The sequence below is a fragment of the Scomber japonicus genome, chromosome 8 (genome assembly GCF_027409825.1).
Source record: "Scomber japonicus isolate fScoJap1 chromosome 8, fScoJap1.pri, whole genome shotgun sequence".
Classification (NCBI taxonomy): domain Eukaryota; kingdom Metazoa; phylum Chordata; class Actinopteri; order Scombriformes; family Scombridae; genus Scomber; species Scomber japonicus.
This window is the reverse complement of record NC_070585.1, coordinates 28,436,355-28,450,734: the sequence shown is the minus strand read 5'-3', so window position 1 is coordinate 28,450,734 and position 14,380 is coordinate 28,436,355. Positions and strand designations below refer to the sequence as shown.

The 14,380-nt window shown below is 39.5% G+C and overlaps 1 protein-coding gene across 1 annotated transcript in view; it reads left to right on the top strand.

The window, feature by feature from the left end:
* Nucleotides 1-12,814, top strand: part of sec24b (SEC24 homolog B, COPII coat complex component) — a 31,455-nt gene extending 18,641 nt beyond the window's left edge. The window contains exons 15-24 of the mRNA XM_053323519.1: nt 1,594-1,717; nt 1,886-2,044; nt 2,197-2,370; nt 3,284-3,394; nt 4,708-4,880; nt 6,139-6,276; nt 6,387-6,491; nt 6,992-7,084; nt 7,863-7,966; nt 11,596-12,814. Of these exons, the coding sequence (XP_053179494.1) occupies nt 1,594-1,717; nt 1,886-2,044; nt 2,197-2,370; nt 3,284-3,394; nt 4,708-4,880; nt 6,139-6,276; nt 6,387-6,491; nt 6,992-7,084; nt 7,863-7,966; nt 11,596-11,710 (1,296 nt within the window). The 3' untranslated portion in view covers nt 11,711-12,814. The remainder of the gene's footprint in view (nt 1-1,593; nt 1,718-1,885; nt 2,045-2,196; nt 2,371-3,283; nt 3,395-4,707; nt 4,881-6,138; nt 6,277-6,386; nt 6,492-6,991; nt 7,085-7,862; nt 7,967-11,595) is intronic.
* The last annotated feature ends 1,566 nt before the right edge of the window (nt 12,815-14,380 follow it).

Genomic DNA, 14,380 nt, shown 5'->3' with positions numbered 1-14,380 from the left:
TGGAGAAGTTTGAGTTTCTGGTTTCTCTCATCAGAAGCATTCAAGTGTTTCAAACAAACATCATAAACTGCATCATTTCCTGTCTGAAAACTGTCAGACAAATGTTAGGAAGTAAAAATGTGGACGCTTTCATGAACTAGATGATATTTTTTAGAGCTAGACAATTAATAAATCATTAAAGCCATTTTTTTAAGGGCAAAAACTCTAAAATAAATATTTAAATCTATAAATAAATAAAAGCAGAATGTTCTGAACTGATTATAATTGAGGTTTAGACTGATAGCCAAAAACCAGAAAGAGGATCCTCACGCTGTATTAGGAGCTCCTAACAACTTTAATTTAAAAAAGCAACATTTCAATCTTAAAGATCTTCGGCAGACACAGGTATATATTCATTACACAGGTGATTGTGATCTGCATGATTGACACTTTAAACACTACAAACAATAATGAAGTGTCAATATTGTATTGAAAATCCCTCTGATACTGTGTTTACATATCTCAAAGTAATATCTCAAATTAGAACCAGCTGATTGAACAAACCCAGACTAAGTATTTGTATTTATTTATTTAATTCTTATAGTTAAATAAGGCAGTAAAGGGTTGATGACAGGATTATTTTCATCACCCCAAAGTGTATAAATACGTCTATAGATCAGTTTTTAATATTGAAACCAAACCATATGAGAAGAAGAGCGACTCTTCCTCACCCCCTGCTGTGCTGGATTTCTTCTTTCTCTTTTTTTTGTCTTGTCATTTTTAGTACAGTTATATTTATAGTCCTGCCACAACTCACTTTTATTACCAGCCACAACATCATAATTGGATTCCACGTTTCACTTCAGGGACCGAACCTCTGCGGAGCACAAATGTGATTTATCGATGCTCATCATCTGCTTTCTATTTTTGACCCAAGAAATTACAGTAATGGTTTCCAAAAAGTCGTGAACTGTATGAACCGAGAACAGATGCGCTTGTCTTTTCACTGTGAGGAGAGAAGAAAAAAAAGACTCTCTGTTCTTTGGCTTCTGGGCCTTCAGGATGAGTTTGAGGCTGGAAAAAAGAAAATTAAGAAAGATATACTCTTTTACAAATCCAACAATGAACAGATCATACTCCCCCGGCCAAGAAAAAGTCTTATTTGTAAAACCGGAGCATGTCGTTTATTACAGTTTTGGATTCAAATTGAAATTCTTTGTGTTTCTCACTGTGCTTAAAAGATGCATGTTGAGACATTCACACAGAGGCAGATTAGCTGTTGCTCCCTGTTTCCTGTCTTTATGCCAAGCTAAGCTAACCTGCTTCTGGCAGTAGCTTCATATTTACAGAGAGAGTGTTTTTCATCTTCAGTCAATCAATCAATCAATCAATCCTTATTTATATAGCGCACTTTACACATAGAGCAGGTCTTAATTTTAATTGTTTTAATCTTAAAAACCAAACATTCACACATGAGCAAGCACTTGGCGACAGCAGCAAGGAAAAACTGTACTTTAACAGGAAGAAACGTCAGGCAGAACCGGACTCTAGGTGGGCGGCCATCTGCCTCGACCGGTTTTTTTTTTAATATGTGTGTGTGTGGTTTTTTTTCAGGGAGTGCAGCATCTCGGCCCCGCCACAGACTTCTATAAGAAATTCGCACTGGACTGCTCAGGGCAACAGATTGGAGTGGATCTTTTCCTGCTCAGCTCCCAATACTCTGACCTCGCCTCGCTAGGTAAAAACACCACTTTGACTCCATCTTTAGCCACCTTATATACTTTACACCACTACTGGATACCACTAAGTTAAGACTATACATCGCCTGATCTAAGCAGATACGAATAATTAACTGAAATATGAATTACTTTTCTTCTTCTCCTCCTTTTTCTTTTCTTGTCTCCAGCATGTATCTCCAAATATTCGGCAGGCAGCATCTTTTACTACCCCTCCTTTCATTATATCCACAATCCGGCCCAGCTGGAGAAGTTCCAGAAGGATCTCGAGCGCTACCTCAGCAGGAAGATCGGCTTCGAGGCGGTCATGAGAATACGATGTACTAAAGGTAACGGGTCACACACACACACACACACACACACACACACACACACACACACACACTTGCACACTATACAACAAAGTAAGGGTTATCTCTGTTACTTTAACTTCCACCTGCTTTTTTGCCTGAATGAATTTACTATCTTCACTTGTCTTCAGGTTTATCCATCCACACGTTCCACGGTAACTTCTTCGTGCGCTCCACCGACCTGCTGTCCCTGGCCAATGTGAATCCAGACTCTGCCTTCGCTGTCCAGATGTCAATCGAAGACTCTCTGGCGGACTCGTCACTGGCCTGCTTCCAGGCTGCTCTGCTGTACACCTCCAGTAAAGGTGATCAAACTCACACACACACACAGACACACAGGAGAGGAGAGTTAGATAATACAACCACAGATACGACTGACAGAGAGAGAGAGAGAGAGAGAGGGAGGGGGTGGGGGGGGCAAAGGAGAGATAGACAGAGAGGGGGGGGGGGGTGGGCAAAGGAGAGATAGACAGAGAGAGAGAGAGAGAGAGAGAGAGAGAGAGGGAGAGAGACACACACACACACACACTTAAAAAAAAAAGAGCATCCCCACTGGGGTTTTTTTACATATCAGTCTGTTTACAGGTGTTGGGGATTACTGCTGCATATGTGAAGAAAGATTTATGATGAGTTTTTGAGGAGCTATGTGAACCCTTGGAATAAAATATATGATATCTCATGTGTTGCTGCATCAATTTTTATCTTTCTTTCTCTTTTTTTTTTTTAAAGATAAGCCAGTAGACCGTAAAATATAGTAGAGCAGCAATAAGAAAAAGAATAAAGAAGAATAATAGTAAAACATATATAATAAAAATAAAAATAATCGTGACCTTATTTACAAGAGTAATATTGATACTGAGTGGTGATATACCAGAACTGCCTCTTGATAATGTTATAGAGTGCAGTGTTTAATTAGTGGAGTATTTTTCAAGTCCTCATGTTGGGCAGTCTGAGGTCTTCTTTCACACTAAATACAAACACAGTGTTTTTAAGCAAAGTCAGATGTGGAGTTGTGTGTTGTATTCTCTCACACATCACAGCTGGATGAAATCTAATGATGCTTTTATGGCTCATTTTAATCTGTTTAGGTAAGCTGTGGTAGAAATTTAGAGAGAACATTTCAGAAATGTGTTTTTTTTTATGTGTTTGTGTGTCTTCTGATCTCTAACAAACAGCTGCGTTACCGTCTCTTGATTGTTCTCTTATCTGTCTTCGTAGGAAAGAGGCGTATCAGAGTCCACACACTGTGTCTGCCGGTGGTCAATCAGCTGAGTGACGTGTACGCTGGCGCTGACGTCCAGGCAATCACTTGTCTTCTAGCGAACATGGGTCAGTCTCCATCATTCACTTTTAATTTTCACACCTTGACTTGGAAGATTTAAACTTTTTTGCCCACATGTGAAAATGTAAGCTTGACTGAAGATAACTTTAAAAATGTACAAAAAAATGTATTAAAACGATTTTAAATACTGCATTTATATTATATATTTAATTTTTTTGAGGCACAAACTCAACCTGCTCAGATCTTGATGATTTTCACTCAAAAAAAAGATCCTGGCTACTCGAGTTCAAGGAAAGCAGTTTTGCCTCCAACTCTGTCCAGAAAGCCGCACGACGACTCTTATCTAATATCTAATATGCAAAAAACTAAGAAGTCAAACCAGGGTTGTTTCTCTTCTGAATATAATCATTGTGCCTCATAAATACACGAGACATTCAAGAGAAACTGGGATGTGCTCCAAGAAGAACAGTTGTTTAAGGACTTCTGCAAATCCTCACTTCTCTTCTTGTTTTGTAGAGCCTCAATTAAAAACACTGTCATGCATAAAAACATGACTCAGAACAAGACAACTGACATTACAGATGTGATAACTATGACTGCTGCAACAATACAACAAATATGAAATCATTCAATCATCCCAACACTTGGAGGAAGATTCCTGTTTGGGAGTTTATGAATTATAAGTCAACTCATGTGATTTACACATTATGTTCCTGTGGTCTAGCATAAGTTTGACTAACCAAAACAATGCAAATCAGAGTACAAACTACAGTCCAGACAGGCGATATGGATTATGCAACAACAAAACATTATGTTGAAGCAACTCACGGGTTCTTCCTCTTTATTGAAAGTCTGTGGGATTTAAGAAAGTCATGATGAGATAAGATCAGATAAAGTGTTTTTGATCCCCCGAAGAGGAAACTCATGGTGTCACAGCAGAAAAGATCAAAGAGGTAAAAAAAGAAGAGAGTTCATGAGGGAGAAATGTTTTGATTATAAAAAACTCAACATTATGACACCAAATAGACTTTAAATGCTTTTTAATTAGGACTGTTTGTCACCTGCACACCCCTTTTTATTACCAGCTAGTGTGTGTGAGTGATGGGGAGAAACAGTGATTTGTGAACCTTCATATTGTTTGTAATGAGGTTTAAATCAGATTTAACTGTATACTTGTGATTGGTCCCTTTTTATCTAGAAACATGGGAAAAGAAAACTGAATAACTGGATCAATCTCCCAGCTGTGTATTAACTTGTCTTTGTGTATATTACTGCATTGAAGCTTGTCTAATGTGTGCTAACATGAAGTATTTGGTGTGAAACTCATCTTCATCCTCTCTTCTCTGTGTTCATATTTCAGCAATCGATCGGTCGATAACGTCCAGCCTGTCGGATGCTCGGGACGCCCTGGTGAACGCCGTGGTGGACCTAGCGAGCTCCTACAAAAGCAACGTGTCGAACCTGCAATCAGGCCTCGTCGTCCCAAGCGTCATGAGTCTTTTCCCCCTCTACATCCTCGCTCTGCTCAAACAGGTTTGGCTGCTCGGCACTAACACGCTTCAGTGCATAAAGACACACAAACACATGATGTATAGATTAATCACAGGCTTTACACACACACACACACACACACACATTTGAAACACCTGGAGAACAAGTTTAATGCTGTGGTTCAGAAAAACACATAGACTTTTTTACATGGAAATCCACACACACACACACACACACACACACACACACACACACACATACACACACACACACACACACACACACACACACACACACACACACACACACATACACACCCTGAAAAACACCCTTACCTGAGCTACTACATGTCCTCTACACACAAGCACATACACATGCACTCTTTCACGTAGGCTTATAAATGTTTAGTTTAGAGTCATTAAAGACTCCCTACACCTTCAATGAGTGTATTCACACACCCAGGATGTTCATTCATACACCCAAGGGTGTGTCCGCATTCAGACTCCCTCTCACACCCTTTACGTCATCTCACACTAATGCCTCTATAAGTCCGGCGGTATGGGTGTACCCCACGGCTGCAACTAACAATTACTTTCATTATCAATTAATCATCTAGTCTTTGAAATGTTAGACAAACAGAAAAAATGTTCACCAGCTTAAGAAGATTTATTCAAATGTGTGGATTTATCAACATTACTTAAACACTTGTCCAACGTCAAATCTTTACATTTGAGAGCTGTTAAACACTATGCACCTTTCTTTTAGCCAGACTTTTCCTAATGTGACCCACAGTTTACAAAAATGGAAATAAAATGCATTTTATTTATTTATTTATTGTTTTTATGCAGCTGATTTCCATTTTTATAAATACAAATGTAAAGTTTAACCTGTGTTTATAAAAAATATCAAAAATCAGCATCAAACATCATCTTTTTATAAAATGTTCTCCTGCATCATAAAATAGTGATTGTTAATGTCTTTTAATCAAACAGAAGGATTAATCAAACATTTATTTATGGGGCACCTTTTATACAATAGATTTCAGAGAATAATAAAAAACACAATGCAATAAAACAACAGCAAATAAACAAAACCAAAAAAAAGAACATTTGTAAAAGATTTTTAAAAAAAGTTAAAATGACACAAAATAAAAGGCAGATTAAATAGTATAACTTTTCAGCTGTTGCTTAAAAATGTTCACAGATAAGTATAAATATATATTACCACTATAAATCACCTGCACAAATACATAAAAGACATAAAATAAAACACTGTTATAAAGTCGTGCATCTCCTTCCAGAAAGCGCTGCGGACAGGCACGAGCACACGGCTGGACGAGCGAGTCTTCGCCATGTGCGAGTTCAAGACGCAGCCGCTGCAGCAGCTGATGCGGATGGTTCATCCTGACCTTTACCGCCTGGACAACATGTCTGACCAGGTAGGTAACAACAAGCTGAGACTGAGCTGAGGAGAGGATCATATCTGAGGAATGAGTCACAGAAGTCAGTGAAGTTAAATTTAATCGCACTTGTTGTGTGTCACCTGCAGGGGGCGCTCCATCTGAACGACACACTGGTCCCCCAACCTCATCTGCTCCACCTGTCTGCAGAGAGGCTGAGCAGAGATGGAGCTTTCCTCATGGACTGTGGCAACGTAAGCATTTAGTATTATTATTTATTCATATGTGGTGTTTTAAGGGTTTTCCTCACAGTGTCAGAGGCTTTAAAATCTGCAGAAGATGCCTTTTTAAAAAGTGCAAATTATTGTAAGCATGTGTTGGCATTTCAGTTATTTAATAAACTGAAGGCAAATGTAATGTTGTTTTGGTCCATGTGGAGGTTGAGCAATCGTTCAAACAAGGATAAATTGAGCCCTTGTGTCATAAGCGGCATTACATTCCAGTTTTAGTGTCCTATAATTTAATTTATGGGGGTTTCCACCGTGCCGAAAATACCAAGGAGAAAGAATTGAATCTGATATGTTGAATATTACTGTAAAATCAGTGTTTTACACCTGGTGGGAAGTTGTAGGTTTTTTACACGTCTTGTTATGAAGCTCTAAGCTGTGACCAAATATTTAAAAACACAAGAAACAAGGTGCTAAAAATATTGATTCAGTCTTTTAATCTCTTTGCTTCTTTTTTCCTCCTCCAGGTGTTTTATCTGTGGATCGGAAAATGCTGCAACGAGATCTTCATCCGAGATGTTCTCGGCTGCCCGAACTACGCTGCAATACCCCCCAACATGGTCAGTAAGACACACTCGACAAGCAGCTGCCATTTCAAAATAAGACGTCCCTCCTTTTTTTTGCATGACTGAGATTTCTTCCACATCGAAACTATGAGGAAGTAACAGAGAACAGCTGAAATCACAGAGAATAGCTGTGATTGAGGGGAAATGCCGCTATTGTTTTACATCTTGGACCCACACACACACACAGACATACACACACACACACACACCACCACCGCCCTGTTACAGCGTCAATGATGCAATGCAGTATTGTGCATGTTTCCCCTGAAAATAAGTCAATTTTATTTCAGTTCTGCATTTCTGTTCTTCATTGTGGCAAGAAAAATCAAAACCACCTCACACAGCAGAGTAGATTTTGCTGGTGTTGCGTTTCAGCTACCTAGAACGCTCTGTCATTACCGCACACTGTGGGCAAACACCAGCTGTCAGCACTTGTTTGTTTATGCTGTTTATCTATTTTTTTCTAGAAAGGGAGGCCGACACATCCCGAAGCCACCTACAGTACAAACCCCCCGACAATCCAAACCACATTGCATATTTCTCTCTCTCTCTCTCTCTCTCTCTCTCTCTCTCTCTCTCTCTCTCTCTCTCTCTCTCTCTCTCTCTCTCTCTCTCTCTCACTCTCTCTCTCTCTCTGGACCACATTGTGTAGCTGAGATGAATCTGTTTCCTAATCTGAAACACACAGTGGTGAAAACAATGTTGTTGATGTTTTGCTTCTCTCCTCCCTTGTTCTCTCCTCTCCTCTCCTCCCTTTCTCCATGAATCCCAGAGTCACATTCCTGAGCTGGAGACTCTACTGTCGGAGAGAGTACGAGCGTTCCTCGACTGGCTGCAGGATAACAGGGCGTTCAGCTTCACTGTGCACGTGATCAAGTAAGCACTGCCACACATCTACGGAGGGGGCAGAGGGTGGGGGGGGCGGAGGGTTGAAGCATCTGACTTTGACTAACACTTGTGGTCGGGGTGTGACTGTATGCATCTCCAGTTGTTAGGAAGTCAAAGTGAAACTGGAGGAAAATGCACACCTCTTCCAGTTAGAGAAAGGTTTACACAACTCCCAATTAATCCGTTTATTTTAACCTTTCAACGCCCTGATCCGTTCATGCATGAATGAAATTGTTCAGAAAGTTTGGGAAGGTCATAAAGAGGGTGTGTCGTCTCTTTTGTTCGCACCTTTTTGGTAACATAAGCAACATAAGCTTCACTTTCTCCACTTACTGGTGGGTCGAAACTTCAGACCAACATAATACTGTGAAGATGGTTTTAAGATCAAAGTTCATTAGAAAGAAGAAAGAGGTAGCAAAGATTTTATTTTGAAGATCAGTGTATATTCATTGCTTTTACTTTTTGCTGCACCGATCCTAACGTGGAATCAATAAATCAATATCTTTCGAAGCGTAAGATAAACTAGATAAATTAGATGCAAAGTCTAGAGGAGCATCAACTCCAGCCACAGCGGTTACTTTTTACTGATCTGTAGTGGATTTAAAAGGTATTTAATAAAGCATGTTTTATTGGGACTCAGACTCAGTGAAGGATTGAATCATATGTGTTTTAATAAAGACACATAATATCACAGTGTTGCCAGTCCTCGGGTTGATAGATAGTTGAGTGAAATTTCTCCACAATGCCCAGTTAATTCTTCACCCAACCAAAATTAATGTAAAGCCAGAAGAGAAAAAAATGTCAGTCAAAGGTCAAAGATCATGGTCAACCTGTAGTGATTTCCTTGAAGTGGTGACCTCAGATGCTGAAATAGTCTTGTTGTAATCATTCCTCCTGTTCATACTGAGCATTAGAAGATCCCTTCATAATGCACTTACAATGAAAGTGATGGAGGACTAAATCCACAGTCCTACTTCTGTGCAAAAAATTTTTTTTTAAAGTTGACCTGAGGCTAATATGAAGCTTCAGCCGTCCAAATGAGTCAAATAAAGTAGACATGTTTCAACATTACAGTCTTTTCAGTGCCAAAGTCTCTTTTTTTGTTACTATACTTCCACCACCACCACAGCTCAACAGGGAAACACTAAGAGGGAATTTAATGCTAAAAAGACTGTAAATGTGTATCCACAGATATCCACTTCATATGACTAACTCAGGTATGCATTTATGTTATATTGTAATTGTAATTGGTTGTATTTATTTTAACATGGACCCCAGGAAGAGTAGCTGTTGCCTGGGTAACAGCTAATGGGGATCCAAATAAACTAAACTGAACTCAGACTACTGAAGCATCACATCAACTTTTAAATGACGTGCATCACTTACATTGAAAGCAACTTTGAAGGGGAACTTATAATAGTCAATATGAATAGGAGGAATGATTAGAGCAAGGAAACTGGCTCTTTCAGTGTTCATATAGACACCTGACTGTTGTTTTAAGACACAATTTTTAACTCATCACTTATCAAGAAAAAATGTATCCCAGCTTCTCATATGTGCAGATCTGCAGGTTTTGCACATACAAAGCCATATTTCAGTGTCCAGTTCATATCAGTTAGAAGTAGCTCATCACACCTGTGGCACCTGCGACCATCTGAGTATGTGATCGAGTGTGTCCCACAGCTACTTTGCAGAAAAACCGGGTGTGTCCAGTTTCACATCAAATCAGGTCTGAGGCTGATGAAGTTATTTCTAACGTAAACACTCGGTGAACGGTGAGGTCACTGACTTGACAGCGGTGGTAAAGGCTTCCACAGGGAGCGCATTGTTTCTGCTTCCTCTCTCTCCTTCCTGCGGTGCAACATTGTTACAAACCCACATGTTTATTGTGTTGTTGTGGAGGACGGATGATGTCAGTACAAATGGGGCCCGAGTGGTAGCTGAGCGGATAATGAACAGTGTTTGTTACGAGGTGGATTTCTTCAGGAAAGGCATCCAGGAATCCAGCGCAGGAATGTCGGATTCAGAGACAATGACTGTAGCAAGAATGGGGTTCAAGTTCATGAAGAGCTGCAACTATCCATTAATTTAATTCCTCAGATAATCGATTTGTCATTTAGTTGGAAAATGTTGACAGTCAGTGTTTCCCAAATCCACATGCAACCAAACCCAGTCCAAAGATATTCAGAAAGTATTCACATTTCACATTTAAAAAGCTGGAATCAAAGAATTTGGGAGTGTATCCTTAAAATGATTCAAAACAAATATAGTTGATCATTTTCTAGATTTTCTGTCATTTGGTGAATAATATATCATACAATTGTGAAAAATGTTGGCATCACTGTTTCCCAAAGCTCAAGATGCAACCAAAGACATTCAGTTTAATGTCATTAGAGACAGAAGTTAGGGTTCGGGTTTGGGTTAGGGAGTTTCAGTTAACCCTTTTAAAAGAACACAGTAACTTTACATATTTAATACAGTGTGTAGCTGTGTGCTTACTCAAGTCCCAAAACGTCTTCATCAGAGCTGTCGCTGTGCACAAATAGACTACTTCAACATCAGTTTGGTGTGTAAATACTGAAACATTACAGCAACTAGTGTCCCGAAATACTTCTGATCAACACACGATTGTTTTTCCACACTACATACAGCATTAACGGCTCATCAGTAGTCTATTTTTATTAGCTGCCGACACAGCTGGAACACAGCCTGTGGTTGACACCACTGTTTACAGGATGTTTATAGTTCTTAAGTATGTTATATTTATACTTATTGTTCTAAATGTGGATCTCCTTTTACATACCTATACTCATATCTAGATCCTGTATTGTACTGCTGTATAGGACCAGGCGGGGAGTTCTGGTCCTCTGAAATGAGGCCAACGCGGAAGTAACTTAGAACTGCATTCTATCAAAAGGCCACCAGGGGGCGACCGTTTTGGTGTCAAAAGGACTTCCGTCTCTATACAAGTCAATGGAGAATTCACCAAATTCTCACTTGATTTCTAACCTCAGTAAACGTTTTCAAAATGTGGTTATGGTCTCAATCGCTAGTTTAAAGCCTTCTTCAATGCAGTATGATGTTCATTTGTGAAATTTTGCCCTCCCTGATTTTATATTTGATGATAAAGCAGGGTATGCTTTAGGGCGTGGCTACGTCCTGATTGACGGGTTGATTGCCCAATGTCCTCGAGATCCAGCCCTCGCAACCATAGCAACCTCCCCGCTCCGCCTTTGGCCCCACCTCATGCCCATATAAGTAGAATCCGTGTTTTTTTTCCCCCAGCATGCACCTGAAATTTTCAAGATGCCGCTGCCTAGATTCGAAACTATTGGCTTCCGAGCAGCAGTCCACAAATCAATGGGTGACGTCACGGATGTTACGTCAGTCTATGTATAGGACGCACCTTTAACGCAATATTTCTTTCATTAAAAAGTGCAGTGCGTCTTATATACTGGTTTTTACTAAAATTAAGAAATACATTAAAAGTTGGAGCATGCTTTGTTAGGTAAGAATAAAGATTTCTTGTTTGAGCACTTGGATCAAAACTGGTCGTTGTTTTATTGCTTTTCCTCTCACACTCTCTGTCCTTGCTTTTGTGTTTTCTCGTCTCACAGGGACGACGCCTCGGCTAAAGCGACCTTCTTCCAGCACCTGGTGGAGGATCGGTCCGAGTCGGCTTCTTCCTACTACGAATTCCTGCAGCACATTCAGCAGCAAGTGTCCAAGTAGAGCTCCCATCACACGCAGAGTTTTAAAAAAAACAAACAAACAACAACTTTTTGGGCGCTACGATCAATCCTCAAAAAACCGGAGCGGAGGATTTTTTTTCCCGCCTCGTATAGAAAGAATGAAAACGTTAGCGTTAGCCAATGACGGACACCCATTGCTCCCTCAGACCAGCTCTAGCGAGAAGGTGGGTTTGCCTCCTCTTCCTCCTCCTAACAAGTCTTACTAAACAAACCCCCCTCCTCCTCGCCCCTCCCCGCTCTCGAACCTCATCGGTCTGCCATCAGAAAGAAAAGGGGAAGGGGTGATAGAAAAGGAAGAGGGGATAGATGTAGAAATGAAATATAGAAACGATTAAAATGAAGGAACGGGGATTTGCTCGGTGTCTCCTCGCCGCCTCTCAACCTACTGTTGACCCCCCCACCACCCCCCCTCCTCCCCCATCGTAGCTTCTCGTCGAATCGCTCATGAGAAAAAGAAAAGAAGGGGGGAGAAAAGTCGAGCCAAGAGGACGCCACTTCTTCCTCCCTCCCTCCCTCCCACGTGTTTTTTAGTTTGTTTTTTGTGAGCCTCACATGTAGCTAGTAGCTGTGTTTTTATTTTTAATTTTTATAATTTATTCCCTTCCTCACAATTTCTCTCAACTTTTTTTTAATACACTGGAGAACAGAAACAAGCATTCCTTCTGTCGTTATTTTTTTTTCTTTCTCTTTCTTCTTTGGCATGTGCGAAATACGAAACGCATGTCACCGTTTTGTTTGCTGCTAGTCTGAGGATAGAAGACGACCGTCTGTGTGTAACGGGAAGTGAATTTGCCCGTGGGTTGGACGTTGAAACCCCCCCCACACACACACACACACTCACACAGACACACACACACAATCACCGGCCCCTCTCTTCTCTCCTCTACTGTGTGAACTCCCGATTTGTCGAGATCAATATGGAAACCGCCTCCTCTGTCAGCAATCTTCTTCTCATTTGTTTTTTTTTTTTGTTTTGTTGTTGTTTTTTTCCAGGCGCTAACTCGAGTTGCTATCCACTTTTTAACTATTGAAAAAGAATCTTTTATGTGCGATAATTTATGAACCAGCTTATTAAATAAAAAACAAAAACTGAACTCTTGTCTGTTTCATGTGATTCTGCAGTTAATTAACCGAAATGTGTTGAGATTTAGAGTTGCAAAACTCTTCATGGGACTTAATGGGAATAAGCTGGAAATTTACAAAATTGCATGTTAGCCTATAACCACAACCAGATTTAATGCAAATACAGTTGAATATCTCCCCTTTTCCTCAATCACATGCACACAGTACATTACTCACTGCAGGGCTACCAAACCCCCTACATGCACTGTGCACTCCTCCATCACATGCACACATGATTTATAGAAGGGAATATTTGTTATTTTACTAAACATTCATTGATTGAAGTTCTAATCACAAATAAATCTGTCAAAATGTTGTTTAAAAAAAAAAGTATTAGTTTGCATGCATGTCTGCTTATGACGAAACGAAATGTTTATATTTTTTGTTTGTTTAAATGTAATTCAGTTTGTATAAATTACCCAAAATTTCCAGTTAATTCCCATAGATTAACACATATTCCCATGGAAAGTTTCCAACTTGGAATATTTCCAAAATTCCCCAACTTAACTTCCCATGGAAAGTTTCCAGAAATGTATCGGAGTGTACCATAGTTATGATCCAGTTTTTTGGGAATTTTTTCTATCAGGGTCCCCACAGATCTTTAAAAAGTCTTAAAATTTAGTTTTTTATATTCCTTTATTAGTCCCACAATAGTGAAATTTTCATTATTACAGCAGACAGTAAAATAAAAGAGCAGCAAAAAGAATAAAGAGCAATAGAAGTAAAATAATCCTGGCATTATTTACATTAATAACAAGATAAATATTGGTATTGAGTGGTAATATGAGTAGCTCCATTTAAACCCACTACAACAGTAAAATCCTGCTTTTGCCTCATTATGAGTTTATACGAGTAAAGGATCTAAATATTTTCTCCGCCACTGTTTTCCAAACAATGTACGCTTTACACAGAAGAGTCGTATTTGTCTCCTTTTGTGGTGTTAAAGGTCTGAAAAGTCATTAAATGTGCAGATCTCCTGATTATACTGCAACATTTTGTGCATTACTGATTTGAAACTCATTCCTCGTTCCCACAGTTTCCAGGAACAAACAAACTTTCTGTGAAACGGGGAGCTGATGTAATGTCACTCCCTCGCTGCTCTCCTGCAGGCATCATCATGTGACTCCGCAGGACCTTGACTAAGTAACGCTCTCATGCTTTGACAGGTTTACATCATCCGTCACTCCCACCGTCTCACATCTCAATGATCTTATGATTCCTAAACGTCATTTCTGACCTTTTTTAAAAAATCAAAAGCAGGTTTAATCAGAAACGTGGATGGAAAATAAGAATGTAAGCTGTATTTCTCAGCTTTAAATAACTAAAAACAGATCATCTCTTTAAGTTTATTGGTCACCGTTGGTTTGTGTCCACTCAACACAGTGAAGAAAGCAATAAAATGAAAGATTTTAATATGAAAAGTTGCTTTAATACGTTTTAAGATTCTTGATTTAATGTTTGAGTTTATTGGCTGACCTCACATTTACAAAACGTGCATCTTCCAGTAACACAGAGACAAAATGATGGA